At 48.4% G+C, this 16197-nt stretch overlaps 2 protein-coding genes across 2 annotated transcripts in view; one reads left to right on the top strand and one right to left on the bottom strand.

The window, feature by feature from the left end:
- Positions 1-6: 6 nt before the first annotated feature.
- PIGC (phosphatidylinositol glycan anchor biosynthesis class C) lies at positions 7-913 on the top strand. Its single transcript, XM_009273298.2, has one exon. It carries the CDS (start codon positions 128-130, stop codon positions 797-799), a length of 672 nt encoding a protein of 223 aa, XP_009271573.1. The 5' UTR covers positions 7-127; the 3' UTR covers positions 800-913.
- A 6628-nt stretch (positions 914-7541) lies between these two features.
- DNM3 (dynamin 3) overlaps positions 7542-16197 on the bottom strand; it is a 167484-nt gene continuing 158828 nt past the window's right edge. The window contains 2 exon segments of the mRNA XM_019470486.1: positions 7542-7929; positions 8871-8934. Coding sequence (XP_019326031.1) covers positions 7805-7929; positions 8871-8934 — 189 coding nt within the window. The 3' untranslated portion in view covers positions 7542-7804.

The raw sequence follows: 16197 nt of genomic DNA, 5'->3' as shown, positions 1-16197 counted from the left end.
GTTCCTGGAGGAGCTGCGGAAGAACGTTCACGCCCGCCGGTACCGGTACCGGGCCGTCGTCTTTCAGTCGGGAGCGGTGGTGCAGCAGCTGTGCAGCGTCTGCGTCTTCGTCGTCACCTGGTGGTACATGGACGCCGGGATGCTGAGCCCGCAGGGGCTTTTCGGGGCGGCCCTGGTCTCCTCCCTGCTCGGCTACATCCTCTTCGACACCGTGGACGGCGGGGCCGGGCGGCGGGAGAGCAGGCGGACGCGGTGGGCCGACCTGAAGAGCACGCTGGTGTTCGCCGCCTTCACCTACGGCTTCTCGCCAGTGCTGAAGACGCTGACAGAGTCCATCAGCACGGACACCATCTATGCCATGTCGGCCCTCATGCTCCTCGGCCACCTCATCTTCTTCGACTATGGCGCCAACGCTGCCATCGTCTCCAGCACGCTGTCCCTCAACATGGCCATCTTTGCCTCGGTGTGCCTGGCCTCCCGCCTGCCTCGCTCCCTCCACGCCTTCGTCATGGTCACCTTCGCCATGCAGATCTTTGCTCTCTGGCCCATGCTGCAGAAGAAACTGAAAGCCCAGACGCCCCGATGCTATGTGGGGGTGACGGTACTCTTCGCACTGGTGGCGCTGGCGGGGCTGGCCACCGTCTCCAGTGTGGGCGCTGTGCTCTTTGCCTCGCTGCTGCTTGCCATCTCCTGCCTCTGCCCTTACTGCCTCATCCGCCTTCAGCTGCTCAAGGACAACATCCACGGGCCATGGGATGAGGCTGAAATCAAGGAAGACCTCTCCAGGTTCCTCATGTAGGCCTGGTCCGGGGAGACCCTCTGCTGTGAGCAGCACAAAGGCCCTTGTCAGGGGATAGCACTGCGGGGGAGGACACCAGCCCAATAAAGCCCCTCGCACAGCAGTGAGGACCAAATTTGTGTGTGTTATCCTCAGCACCTGTTTCCAGAGCTGAGCTGCTTGGTTTTGGCGAAGGAAGGAGCTGAACCCCGCAGAGCGGCTGGCCTGTGCAGCAGCTCGGGGTGCAGGCGAGTGGGGCGGTGTGTGCTCTGGCCACACAGACTCGTACCTGTGTTTGGGAAGGATGCAGGGGGTGTGTGCATCCCCTGAGCAGAAATGCCACGTGGAAACGCACATCTGGCTCAGATGTGCCCCACAGCATGCTCATGGAAGTCCTCAGCCCCAAGGACCTCAACGTGTGCGATGGGGACGGACAGCACTTCCCTGGGAGGGCTGGAGGGGAAGGGGGCTGGGTGAGGGTCGCTGTGGGCAGGGTGGCAGCGCATGGGGCGGTGGGTGCTGCCGGACCTGCAGAACCAAGCACGAGGGTGGCTGGGACGGATGCAGTGCAGAGCCCTGCTCACCTGCACCCCCCTGGTCGCTGATGCCAGAATAGCCTCACAATGCTGCCAGGCACCACGTTACCCTAAATCCTTTAGGAGAAGCAGGGGGTGAGGAGGCAAGATGCCTTCCTCCCCTCTCTAACCCCCTCCCAGAGGTGGATCTGGCCTCACCACAGGGCGAGACCCTGAGCCAGAGGGATGGACCTCAGCACAGACCCCCGTGAGTGTACCCACCGGCTGGGGAGATGCCAGGCTGCTGCGACAGCAGTGGGGCACAGCGAGGTCCTGTCTGGCGGCCGTCTGTCCGGTGGCTGTCTGCACACACCGCAACAGAGGGCAGTCCTGGCAAACAAGTCCTGCTGGAGGCCAGGCCAGGACGAGCCGGCCCTGTGCCTGGAAGGCTTCCCCGGTGCTTTCCCTTTCCCTGCTCCCGTCTGGGACCGTTCCTTGGCAGCCCGGCTCTGCTCCAGCCGCCCCGGGGAGCAGAGCCCGCTGGAGCAGGCACCGCAGGAGGGAAGGGGTGCAATGCCTCCCCAGCCCCACCTCGCAGGGATGCATTTGGCATTACCTGGGTTTTTATGAAGCTTTTCTCATTTGGAAACCCAACGCTGCAGAAGTGCAACTTTCTGCTTGATTTACCCCATCCCGTTGAGCATTGGCATCCCACCCCAGCGAGCGGGTGCTTGCCGCGCACTCCTTGGGCTTTCTTGGAAATGAGCAACCCCTGGCGGAGTCCCCAACACCTCCAGTGCTTTGTTACGGCTCTTGCCAAGTGTTAAATGTTGCTGTTGTCATCATGGTGATGGCTACATCTCATTTTGGTTTTAATTAAAGAAAACCTGTGGAAGTTTAGAGCCCATGCTCCAGTCTCACAGGGAGCACAGAGCAGCCAGATGCCCACAGTCAAGATGACATTTTTTAGTTCTTCAGAAAGAAGACTCTTTTTTCACAAGGAGGTTTCTCAGAAAGCTGCTCAGCGAGCAGGACGCCCCATCTCGCACTGGGCTAATGCCATTGTAACGCTGCCATCCAAAGCCGATTCACAGAGTCCATCAGTAGGGCAAGGCTTGAGTGTAAATCAAAAGTAAATCAAATCTAGCCTGCCTGGTGCCTGTTGTTAATGTCTATCACGGTAGAGGCTACAAGAAAGCAGCGCTTCTGCTGCGCCCATTCCCCCAAGGAGAAATATTTCCAAAAAAATACTCTTCCCAAATTCAGGCTCTCAAAACCAGCTCTGGGTTAGGAAAAGTGCAAACATCAACTACCCGGACATCATTCCAGGTGGAAACAGGCACAGACTGCCACATTTGCCTCAGCCACAGCTGGAACCCAGTGGATCACCTATGCAGATCCCTGGGCTTTGATGGATTCAGCAGGCCCCGTCTGCCCGGCTCCAGGCAGGATGCAGGATGTGTCCCGTCCAGCCTGCTGCAGGCAGTTTCATCCCTGCCCACAGCCCCAGGTCTCTCTGCTCCACCCAGCTCCTTCCCTTCACCTCCTCCTTAGCTTCAGTCCTTGCCCAGATATCCCCTGGGAAACGGATTAGCCCTCCCCTTAGCTTGCCCGAACGGCTACCCTGCCCTTCCTAACCTGGGAGTCTAAAAAGATAAAGCCCAGTCCACGGCCTGGATGCGCAAAGGGACTTTGAAGGAGGGAAGAATGCAAGGGAGAGGCCAGGAAGAGGAGAGAAGGAGACACAAAGGCCAGGCAGAGTTTCCCTGGGACTTCTCTGACCTTTTCCTGAGGACACATGCTCTGCAATGCTGCTGAAGTTATTTAAGATGCTAAATAAATGGCCATTATGAGTAGGTCTTTATGCCCGAGGCCAGAATATGCTCTACAGAAAAAACTTTGCCATAACTCTACGCCCAGCTCAGCAGTAAAGCTGGATGCCCTTTGAGCATTCACTACCTGAGCGTACTGGTCTGCGGCTTCTCTGATGAAGCACACGATAAGACCAAAGAAATAGGTCCTTCTCAGTTTGCATGCAACCAAATCATCAACAACCAACTCTTTAGAGTTAAATGTTATTTTGCATTACAAGGAAGTGCAGTTTCTTTCCCTTAAGTTTCCAAGTCCACTGAGATTGAGTACTTCAGTGGGACATTTTCTTTTGATTTGAAGCTGGCCAAATGTGAGTAACTGTAAACTGGCTGGGGATAAGCCTCGCTCCTGGGGGAACTGCTGACACGTGCTGTCTGGAATCTCCATCTACAGCCTCTGCTGCAGGGAAAGGCAAGTGTCAGCCACCCACGCTGTGCTGTCAGGGGCTCGCGTCCCTCCCCACATGGGAGACTGGATCTGGGAAGCCTGGAAAGAGTGAAGCTTTAGTCTTTGAAGGTGAGATCTTTGTATCTCTTCAATTCCCGCAGTAATCACTAAGCTTTTCTCAGCTTTGTGACGTGAGAGGCAACAGCAACAACATGAATGATCAGGAAACCAAAATAGGATTTTGGTCCTAACCCATCCATTGAAAAGCAGCCTGGGACACATAATGCCACCAGCTGGTGCAGCACCCGTAGCCTTCTCCACCTAACCACAGAACGTATACCATTGCAGGGTGGAAATAGCGCAGACAAGGTTAAACACCTTCTTCAAAAAGTCATCCCGTGAGTTGATGATAAAGAACGTGTCGAGGTTTCCCAGTACACCAATACCTTCGTCTTTCTACTTAGGAGATTTTAGGAATAGCTACCAGAAAACCATGAAGTTCAGAGTCCTATTTCCAACAATATTTTTTATCAAATACTTCAGAAGAAGGTAAAGGTTTCTGTGAAAGGTTTAACACCATAAAATGCCCCAAGAAAGAAGTTTGTGCCTTACAGCCTAATGCATGGAAGTTGGCTGGTAGCTAGGAGGACAGCAGCAGCTCCTGGTTGGGGTGCTGTAGGTAAGGCCACACAACTAAAGTATCAGCTACCTTTTATTTGTTGTTGGTTCCTCTGTTGGTACCATGCTGTATCCCAGAGGGAACACAGTAAGAGCTTCCCCCGGTGCAGAGCAGATTTCTGAACAACATGGAAAAAAAGCAGTCTGTGAAAGTCAGCCTGTTCCCATTCCCTCTTTCCTGAGAGGTGAAGCACGGCCAGAACCTTAAGAGCCCGCTGGGTACAAACGCCGTCGGTTCTGTAGTAGTCCTGAAAATACACAGTTCCTGATGAACACTGCTGAGGTTTTTTTTGCCTCAGAACCTGACAGTGGTGAGTTCCACAGATGAAAGATATGGCCAGTCTGAGCTCCCCTACTCTTGGGACAGTTGTGTTGATGGGACTGTTAGGAGCCTCCATCTCTCCCTTTTCCCAGGGTGCTGGGAAGCACCTTGCCCATCACTGTACTCTTTCCAGCTCCAGCAATTCCTAGTTTAGCACATGCAGTTCCAAGGTCTAGCAGGAATGATTATTTATCTCCCTCTCCTAAGAATTGCTGTACTTGGGTGTTTTTTTCCCCTTTTTGCTAATACCATTGCTGTTTCTTCTGTTGTAGTCTACCAAAAGACAAAGTCTAAGTGAGAAGAAAGCTGTAAGTCTATAGCTCTCTGGGCTTTCACTCCCTTATAATTTGAGCAAACTCAGTGTCTGGCTTTTACCAGCACATGCAGGTGGTTCAGCAGCTCCCTGGATATACCAGAGGTCAGCAGGGACCTAAATCAGTTGGAACAGGAGGAATTGCCCAAATTCAGCAAAGCTGTGTCAGACCTGGCTTGAAACCGAGCTCAGCCTGTGTGTTGTCAGGCCCCTTCTAGACACACATGACACTGATGTCCTCCACTCGCCTGCCACCATCCCCTGAGCAGCACCACTGCAGCTCCCTCTCAGCATGAACTTCCTACTACAAAGAAATGTTTTCTTTGTGCCGCTTAAACAACGGGCTGGAGTCCCAATGCTGTGTTGTACCTCCAGTTCATATCTGTACAGTTCCCTCTGATTTATCTGCAATGGTTTGTGAGACATCCCTTCTTTGTTTTCATATGAGGAAAAAAGTCAATAAAACCCATCAAATTTCCCTTTTTTAGACTTACTCTTCATAAACTTCTCTAGCACCCAAAAAAAGCATCTCTTCTAAACATTAAATCCCAGATTTTATCTTTTCCATAGGGACAGACACTTCTGGAATCCCAGAGGTAGCTACTTACAGCTATTTGAGCTCAGATGCTCCAATGAGGTCGGCTCGAAAGGAATTCAGAGGTTTAGCTTGAAAAAAAATGGTCAGAGCAGCTGTGATTTATTTAGAATTGTGCAGATTCATCAGTGGAGAGACTGCCACAATCTCCTCCTTTGACTTTCCACTCTGCACACAGTCAGGTGTTGCTCCTGGTGCGTTAGACATCTTTTGGGACTCTTTTGTTGTTAAAGAAGCTGGCTACTCTTCTTCCTGCTAATGCTAAGCCAGAGCCATTTATACAGAGCAACCCTGGTGCTTAATGAATTCAGCAGCAGTGGTGGAATCCCAGCAGAACGTCCCTCCCTCCACCACCTCAGAGGGTGGGAGTCTCCACAGAGCCCAGGCAATTGCTTCCATGGGGTGTTAATGGCTCCATTTGAGAAAGAGTGGGTAGACTCTTCAATAGAAAACCAGCACACATTCATTTTGTAGTCAGAATTTTTATTTTCTTTATATCCAGGCTTATCATTGACATCTGAAAATAAAATCTTTCATTTACAAATAGGCTAGTGCAAATCAAAGGTAATTTGGGGGAAAAAAAAGACAGATTGCATGTAAGAAAAAAGAAATGCATGTGTTAGGACAATCTTCCTGGAACAGCTGGTGGAGGTTGCCTAGGAAAAAGACAGAAAAAAATCCCAAAATTCACAGGGAGTGGGAGAGAAGAGATTTAAAACAAACGGTCAAGATACAATAAAATGACTTATATACAAAGTTATCTTAATAAAATGTGTTAAGAGTAAAAGGCACAGAACATGCACATTAAGGAAAAGAGCAAGATTAGAATCAGCTGGCTATCAGCACAGCCTCGTCTTTCATCCTCACCGCTTCTCATCTGACCTGCTGGTGCCAGAGGACAACCACATCACAAGTGCAGAGGTCGCTGGTCACACGCTTTCTAATGTTCCTGCAGCAAATAACATCCTCCAGACGAGCTTTTTTCCCCAGCCAAGCTTAAAATTTGCACCTCTATCTGCTTCAAACACTGCTTGGAGTAGACCTTTTTTTAATTGAGATTCTGATGAAATCAGGAATGATCAAACAAGATGGCCTACAGGCTGGATTGGGGTATCTGGAGGGGACATTGCTGGGAAAGGTTAAAAACACGGGTGATGGCAGTGCAGTGAATCTACTGCCAACCCTAGCAGGAGAGACCCTTGGCAGTTGATGGCCCAGTGCAGCGGTTAGAAAAGAGCAGATGCTCCTCCTGTTACCCAGCACAGAGCGCCAACGTGTCACCAACCAACACGTCATGCCGGGAACCAAACTCATACAAGGGTACGTAACGTACTCCAGCCAGATGGAACACGTGTGACACTGCTGTTCACTGAGGGGGAGTGCACAGACTGCCTCAGGCATAGCCATTAAACACTATTAAAAAAAAATAAAAATCTCCAAACGTTACAGCAAGCAAGTGAATACAACGGGGACGTTGCTGCTTTGCTCATCCCACCTTTTGCTCCCCCCTTTCCCAAAACCTAAGGACCAACGTAGCGACTGTTGCGCTCAGTGAGAAACGTCCTCTCCTGTAGGCAGCTGTTGTGCCATACAGACCATCTCCTCCAAGCACTGATTCCAGTTACTTGGCTCATACAGATCTGAAGGAGCACTGAGTAATCAAGACATCTGCACATTCGTACACAACCACTTCAGGGGGAAATCCCTTCCAGACATAACGCATACACTGGCACAGTTTTACTCCAGCTCCTGCTCTGGAGGACTCAGTCTGGCCTTCTGCTCAGCTCTTAATCTCTCCCAAAACATGCTTTCCCCGACAATGAAATGAATACCAGGTATGGCTTGAAAAACATTCATCCATCTCCCAGCAAAACATCTCTGCAGCTCTCCAAGCCCCTTGCAGGGCAGCAGGCTGAATGCTTCCCATGGGTTACTTCTCCCCTTTTAATGACATCTCCAGTGATGTCAACGCAACACGCATCTCCGATAAATCCTCACTGCAGCCCCAACAGAGGTGGAGTGCGGCATGCTGAGATGATGGTGTGAGAGACAGAAGACCACTCATGCGCATCCAGAAAGTAATAATAAAAGCCCATCAAGAGTTACAGTTTATTTCAGGTTCAGAAATGCAGCGTAACATTTTTACAGCAGGTGTATGTGATGCTCAGTAATGACCATGGTTTCGGGAATCGACTTGCTGTGCTCAAAGGTCAACACCAGAAACCATTTACAGACTATGAAACCAAAGGCAGATGTTTTGGCTCATATGAAGTAGGGCATTAACATACAGAGCAAAATTCAGAAAGAAATTAAGCGTTTGCTTCTTACACAAAGAAGTCATTGTTTACACCATCCTGGAAAAGTAGAGAGACAGGCAGTAAAGCAAACGGTGGGCAAGACGGGACAAATCATATATCAAGCAAGAGTGGAGGACTGTCTGGACGGGAGGAGCCATCGGTATCAGCTCGCCTGCAGACAAAGCAAGAGGAAAGACAGGCAGAGTAACATTCATTTGCACAAGGGAGCTGTTCTGCTGGAGCCCAGGGAGGGGGTTCAATGCCACAGCGAGAGGAACTGTGCCATAAGCACACCAAGAGGTTGGATGCCTCCCCAGTGTCACAGGTGCAAAACAGGTCTGCTTTGAATTCAGGAGGTTTGGACTATTTTGAGACAGAAAGACAGAACTAGCCAGTAATCTCAATATGCTGTATACACATTGTTTAGCGTAGCTGTCTGTGATAGTATATTTTCTATATTATGCTTTAACATGAAATGCCATAACCTATAATGTTATCTCCTTTAATAGAATAAATAATCTACTTTTATGAGGTTTACTTAGAAAGTGCAACAAGATCAGCAATAAAATAAACACACATTAACTATGTACATAAGCCAACATACAATCTTTTTAATCCTAACACAAGATCCCTTGAGATTAAAGGCCGAGAGCTATTTACAGCACGCACAAGCTCTTCAGCTGTTGGTCAGCCACAACGAGGTGAGGAGGAACATGTTCTCTAGGCAGAGACCCAGGCTTAGCCTAAATGCAATACTAGATGAGCGCCCTCCTGAAACTTAGCTACATACATCACCCAGCTAATTACGCACCTCACATAAGATCAGAAACCCTGCTGTTGCTTAACGGGCGTCTCCACTACTCCCTAGCAATCTTCTGAGCTTTGCCAGAGGGAATCGAAGAAAGGGAGAGCAACCTGCGCTTCTCAGCTACAGGAGCTCAGGCTTAGCTCACCCTGTGTAAGGGTGTCCGCAGAGGGGACAGTGGCCAGTCGGAGGTAGCCAGTCCCTCTAGCAGATCCACGGGGTGCTCGTCCTGCTGTCCTTCAGGCATGGAGCGAGTTGCTGCCAAGGCTGCTCCTCTGAGAACAAGGGACAGGAGAGACACGATTTGCCAGCATCAGGAGCGAGCAGGACAAACCAACCTGTTCCAGGCACTGTACAGCAGGAGGAAATGGGCTGAGGTTGGGAGCACAGTACTTACCCAATTGGATGTGGCAATTTCTTGGGAAGCACTTAGCATTTTTCCTAGAAACAACAATTCTATGTAGTTTATTCTGAAAAGCGTATATGCAAGAAGTTAGAGGTAAAATCATCAAACTCTGGATCTGTGCTCAGGGTTAATTATTAACCTGCACACCTAAAGTGTTGCATTTCAGGCGCAAGGCCAGATTTAGATGCGATCTGAATGAAGATGCAGAGGAAGGGAGTGCTGTGGAGCTCTGTCCCACGACCTCAACATTGAGCGCAGCACCAGATGGTGCTGACAGTGGGGCCACAGGCACCCCACTGCCTCTTCCTCCTCATCTTTTGGGTAAATCCACCCTTGAGAGCTTCATTTACAATTCAGGGTTACTGCTGAGAAATACAATTTCTTGGAGGGTAGAGTTAACGACAGTGCTGAACTGTGCTACCTACTTCCTTATGCTTGACAGAAACCACCATTAAAGTAAATTAAGGAGTCTCATGTACAGAGGATTTAAAAACATGTTTTTAGGCCAGGATCTATGTCATCTAATTGAGGCGCCTAATTTACTGGCATTACCACCCTCATCTCCCATGCAGTCGCACCGGTCTGAATCACCTTCTGGAGGTGCTGAACAAAGGGGACCTTGGACAACTAAGTCAAGTGCTTAGGGTATGGTGGGATAAACCCAGACCATGGCCTCGGAATATCACTGAATGAATATCAAAATTTGGGGTTAAAGAGACTTTCTGTGGCTGAAGTTGAAAAGGCGCAGAGCTTGGCTTTCTCTCAGCAGGCAGCTGCCAGTCAGTAACAAAGAGTTCTGATAAACTATATACAGGTTTGCTGGCTAAGCAACAGTATGGACTACTATAGCTATTTATAAAAATACATCTAATAGATGGATTGAATGTCACAGCAGAGCGCGCTACACAGTGGAAAACTCTGTAGAACACAAGAAAAATCATCAAAATATGTGGGGTTTTTTTGGTAGCAAAAATCAATATGACTGTAGTTGGGTTTGCAACCTTTTTTCCTTGAAAGCTGATTCTGTGCACTTGGTGTTGGAGATCTGGGCCTGTTCTCCAAACAAACACCGGTCACTTAAGCAATCTTCTGAGATCACCAAGATGCCGGTGCTCTGACCAACTCCATCTTCACTGTGCTTCAGATGTTGACCTCTAGACTCCCCAGGTGTGTGTCACAAGTATGAGGTTGACAGGAAATTAAAGTTAAGCTAACATACAAATCATGATGCTTTCCCAAGCTCGCCTCTCTTATGCAAGCAAAAACATGATTTGCTTTAGTGGTGAGCACAACTGTTAGTTAATCAGCAGTCTGGGAATACTTAATAGCCAAAATCCCCCTTGGTTGTGGCTTTTTGTTTGGATTCTTCCTAACCATGGGGCTACAGCATACTGGAGACCTACATGCAGTCTCAATAAATAAATTTATCAGGCTGATTATACTGGGGGCCTTTGAAACCACCAATTGCTTTGCCTAGGCTTCTGTAACCATAATTGTAGTAACAGCAATTAATAGTTTCTGAAGACACAAGGCCAAATTCATCTCCAGTTTAATTCTGTCAACTCAGTAAGTTTTAAGCTACAAGGGTGACACTGACCCTAAATGTTTAAAGTGAAGTAATGCAGTTAAGACAACAGGTTTTTATAACGCATTAATATATAATGTGTAAAACAACAGGCAGAGAGGACCTCTGCAAGTGAACATCTGCTAAAATAATCCATTGCCAGGATGCACAGCTGAGCACTTCTCAGTACCTAGTTGGATAAAGCGACCCTAATCCAAAGTGTGTGGGACTTCAAGTGATGCAAAGAGAAAATCTTTATATAGGGGACATAGTGGAACTTTACCAAGTGGCACGAGCAAATATCTCAAATCCAAACCGGACCCTTGGAAAGCTCAGATGCAAATCTAGGCCATAGCTCTGTGAATTGGCTCACACAGTGGGCAGAAGAGCAGTAGCCCATTTACAGCTGTGCAAATATCTATATCTGTATCTATAGCTCCTTCTGTTTCACAAAATGACCAAAACCAACGCTCAGTTCTCTGGATCCTGCCGTGCAGTACATTTATATGTATTACATGCACTCACATACCCCCAAGGCTTCCCAGGAGTTCAGTGGGTGTACTAAAGTGAGCAAGCACTAGCAGAGGACAAAGCGAGCTGCCACACGCCGCTCTGTCACGTACTGGCTCTTCAAACCACTCTTTCACATCCTTGCTGCAGGGTGAGATGGCTCCACACTGAGCCTTGTAAGCTGGGGCACTGCAGCCTGGTCCTTACCAATCACCCAACCAACTCTGCACGTCAGTCACCAATGTGGAAAGAAAGTAAAACACGCATTGTCCCACACACACCCTTCTTGTTTAACAACATTCCTTAAAAACTAGACTTCAGATAAGGGGAAATTGTAGAAGCAGCCATCCAGCAAGCTTCTTCCAAGAGAGACATGGAAGTGTGGGGCCTTCAGAAGAGCTTGATAAGAAACCACATTGTCTATCTCTGCCCAGTTTAGCCATTCAAAAATAAAATAGGCATAACTGTGTAATTCCAAACGATAGAAAACCTGAAAGGTACAAATAAAAGAAAGATTCCTTTCAGATAAGAGGAAAAAAAAGAAGCAGATCAAATCAACACATGCACAAACACGCACAAAGTCAAGCCCTCCTTTGGCTGTACAGGACTGTGAGCACAGTTGCCTGGGTGAACACGTGTGTCAGTAAGTTAGCTAACATCAGCTATTGCAAAAAGGAAAAGTCAAGGCAGCACAGACCTTCCCAAAACATTTAAGACCTCATAAACAATGCGTAATAGACAGAGTATATCAGTAAAATTGGTTACTTGCCTATAGATGTCCATACATGCGACTATACATTGGTTATTGCAACAGTTATCAAGCAATTTGCTTCCACATATTTGGTTAACAATGAATGACATGCCAGAAACTTCTTTTAGTCTAACAGGGATGAATCTAACGGACGAATTACAGTGGGTCGAGTAGGTGAAGGGGGTGGTCTTCGACTGGAGAGAAAGAGAGAAGAAACAATAAGCACAAACACTGAGAACGGACCTGGCACCTCTTGCTGTACTATGCAGACACGCACATGCACCTGAACACAACAATCTTATTTCCATGTACACTGAGGCATGACAGCCCTAAGCATCCACAATAAGAAAGAAAGTGATGGGTTTGCCACGTGCATACCATGCCTTAGCCCTCTCATGCATCAGACAGCTCTTCTCTCTGGTCCACAGCCTAGGTATTCTCCAAACACAGTTACCTTCTTGCGCCATGGAAACCATCAGGGAAGGATCATTATTCCTGTTTTCTCAGGGGTCAGTCCCAGCCTGGACAGCCACAGAGTGGACTTACAGGCACGTTTCAGAGTGGCCAGCTGGATTCGGGAAGACAGCCTGCAGCAACTTCAGCTGCTGTTTGCAGAAGCAGAAAAACCTGCAGCTTCTTGCGCAGTTGGGCCAACTGGAGCCACGCCAACATACTTGAACTTGAGGCACAAATGTCAAGCTTTACATCAATGGCCAGTTATGAAAATGCTAGCCGTGGCTATGGCTTCTAGATTCATTAATTTAACACTAATGTGCTCCTCTATCAACTTCAATAACTGCTAAGGGAGTCCCAGATTTCTTGGGAGGGCTTAAGGGTCTCTATTCCCCTATTTCAAATGGCTGATTCAGCACAGGCTCCTGTGTACCGCAAACCCCTGCATTTCAATTTGGGCTGCATCGTCATCTGGTAAGAGACCACAGTGCAAGAGTTAGACAGCAGCAGTACAATCGCTGAGCACGTTCCACCTGCAGTCCAGGCTGAGCAGGGGTAGGTAGTGAGCTGTAGACAGATTCTCTCTGGTAGCTACCTAATTGCCTTTTATATTTTTGCCTGTATTTAGGGTACATGGTTCGTATCAGTGCTAATAATATCAGTGATAACTCTATCAGCTTAGTTACAAAGAGTATTTTGTTAATACTCCCACTTGGGCTAAAACACCCCACTGCTGAGCAAAGCCTGTGCAGAATCTGAGATGACAATACCTGTGTGGCCTCCAGTGCCTGCACTAGCTCAGACAGTTCTGCGCAGCACTGCTGTGTGCTGTTTAAATATACCTAAAAGACTGTTCCTCACAGCCAGCCTGCCTGCTTAGCTAGCTCTTCAGCACCATCCAGCAGGGTTTTGTTGCTGCAATTATTCCATCTCTTACATACTGTTTTTGCTCCCCATTTTCTTTAACAGGAAGTACCAGCTCTCTCTTTATTCCTTAACCCAGCCCAGATCACCACGAGAGCATATAGCTGCTCTGAGAGGCATGAACCTGGGATCTGAACAAGGTGGGGAGCCAAGGGCTCTTCAGTTCCCATCCAGCTTCAGCAGACTTCATTAATGGCCAAGACAAATTGTGCAGCCCCCTCTAACGCTGTCCTCCACCTGTGAAAGTAGGAACAGTTCCTGTCTCTGAAGAAGATTACAAAGGAAACATGTCTCATTCTGTTAAAGCTAAATAGAAGATGAAAAGAATGTAACAATGTGTTAATTTTCTTGGAACTGGAACATAATGTATGAGACAAATTTATACTTGACAAAAAAAGTCTTGCTTGGCTCAAAGTGCATCTTGTACGACAATATTCTCTTTTGGTGAAGAAATGAGAATTTTAATCCCTAACATGCAACGAATACAAAATATGCCAACTGAAGCGTTCAAGTAAATCAACAAGCTAAAAAAATAGGCAAAATATAATTTCTTCATGGTGTATTTTTCTTACAGAAGAAATGTTACTGTGTTAACTATTGTTTCTTGTGTTGCTCCAGTGTAGGTCTTCTGGACCCATTTCCAAAATTTGTAGTTTCATAAAGAACCACTTCTAAGGCTCTGCATTTCTGCTGGGTTGCATTAAATTATTCCTTTGTTGAAATGCCTCACATTGCATTGTTTAGCGCTTACTGAAAACATCATATCATGTGTATACAATTTACAAACAAGGGAAAATGCATACAGCTGTCTTCATATCAAATTTAAAAGATACAAGCCCAAGCATGCATTTTAATACCAGGTGGAATGCAGCACACTGGATTCAAATAATGTAATTTAGTCAAATTGCTATTCAGCCCAGCAGGATCAGAAACTGCAGAGCACAGTGGGAGGATTTCCTGGATATAATCAGTCAAACCAAACCTGAACCACAATCAGGTCTGAGCCCCATTTCCTCCTTGAACCAGAGCTGTTATTGCACCCTGACCATTACTTTGAATTTTCATTCAAGCCCAATCCAGACCTGAAGAGAAAAATACCCCACAGCAGGCTCTCATTTCCACTCCAGAGTACCACTTCAAGGAGAAGCTGATACCCCCAAGGGGACCTTCTCCGACGAGGAGCCGCTGCCACTGCAAGGGCCTGGGGCACAGTGCCATGCTGCAGCCTCTCCCCTCGCCCCACACGCAGTGGGCAGAGCTGCGCCAGCCTTGTTCTCCCTGCGGCACTGCCTGACAGGCAGGTCTGCTCAGCAAGGGGACCTCTCAGCCCAAGCTCTCCCCCACCAATTCCCGCTATGAATACCTCCCGGCGGAGACACACCCTTGTGTGTGTCTTCCCAATGAGTATGGGCAGGGATGTACGTGAGGAACAGGCAGACCTCTCCTTAGCTCCAGCCCCCCTCCTCTGCCCCTGTGATGGTGCTGCCTTGCTCCCATGCAGTTGCACGGGGCTTCCTTCCAGCTCCTTAACCCCGCACACCATGACTAGGGGATTGGGACCTGCACCCTGGAAATCAGAGGTGCTTTCCAGAGGAGTGGCAGATGTTTGGGAAAAGGCAGCACTTGGGAAAAGACCTGCAAAAGCACCATTCACCTCTAGTCCCACTGCTGACAGTCTCCTGGGCAGTCTCTGGTTCCCCATGCTGGTAACGCAGGAAGAGGGGCCGTGCTCCCGAGTCCACAGGCAGAGCACAGCACAGAGGTTCAGCTCGGGGAAGAGACCTCGGCTTCGTTAGCCACCGGCACACAGTAACAATTGGCATGAGCTGAAGCTCAAGTCAAAGTGAGGGAAAGGACAAGCCCTGAAATTGCCTGTCACTAGATTTCCCTGTCAGGGTGACGAGTCATTACATGAAAATTTTTACACTGGGAGTAGGATTCAGACTTTTTTTTCCCCCTAAAAAGAATCTCATCCCCAAAGTCAGGAGGAGAGGCCAACCCGCAGGTCTCTTGCCTCTCCCCCTCCTTTACGCCCGGAGCAGTGCCTGGAAGTGCAAGTGCTCCCCGGAATGGAGGGGTGCAGGGGCCTGGGCACCCAAACCACCACCTTGAGATAACAGAGCCGGCAACCAGCACCGCGCTGCTCTTCGCAAATGTAGTCCTACCTTCCTCTCTGTTCTGGGGGCACCTCTGAAAAACACAGGTCTGAGGGAAGCCTAGCGTGATTTCAGCACGATCGCTTTCTGAGCAAAGGTTACATAAACGAGCACTGCCAGACCCTCCGAACGTGTAGTAATGCGGAGCAAACAGGCAGTAACCTGGAGAGGAGAGCAGCAGGGGGAGCTCCAGCCTGCCTGTGGACAGGAACAGGGGAAAATCGGAGAAAAACAACCTCCCCCAGATCCCTGCTCCGCACTAGCGGCCATGTCAGTGAGTAAATATGTGACTAAGCCCAATTAAATGTTTAGTCTGCGGCCAACAGATGATAGCGGTAGAGATGGCGTGGACCGCATTTTCTCTGTGCTATCGGACTGACTCTGACAGCCCGGGGGTGCGTTCGCGGTGCTGAGCTGTTCCCAGGCCCCGAAAGGCAGCTCCCAATTCATAGAAAGCTCCTTCTTATAAAAATGTCACTTCTGCAGTAATTCCAATTTGGTTATTGTCTTCAACATGTCAGCTGGGTTTTCAAGTTTTGGGGCCGAGTCCCACTGCCTGGCCCCTTTAATGGGCTGCTCAGTCTGTTGTGGGGTTTTTTGTTGCGTTCGCGGTGCTGAGCTGTTCCCAGGCCCCGAAAGGCAGCTCCCAATTCATAGAAAGCTCCTTCTTATAAAAATGTCACTTCTGCAGTAATTCCAATTTGGTTATTGTCTTCAACATGTCAGCTGGGGTTTTGGGTTTTGGGGCCGAGTCCCACTGCCTGGCCCCTTTAATGGGCTGCTCAGTCGGGTTTTTTGTTGTTGGTTTTTGTTTTTGGTTTGGTTTTTTTAAAAAAAAAAAAAAGGGAAAAAGTGTTTGTAAAAGTAAGGC

This window comes from Aptenodytes forsteri, unplaced genomic scaffold, assembly GCF_000699145.1.
Source record: "Aptenodytes forsteri isolate BGI_AS27 unplaced genomic scaffold, ASM69914v1 Scaffold95, whole genome shotgun sequence".
In the NCBI taxonomy this organism is placed as follows: Eukaryota; Metazoa; Chordata; class Aves; order Sphenisciformes; family Spheniscidae; genus Aptenodytes; species Aptenodytes forsteri.
This window is presented reverse-complemented; position numbering and strand designations above follow the sequence as displayed.

Bases quoted from the DNA above. Each gene is read 5' to 3' on its own strand.
- PIGC (XM_009273298.2), top strand. From the start codon at position 128: ATGGACGCCGGGATGCTGAGCCCGCAGGGGCTTTTCGGGGCGGCCCTG.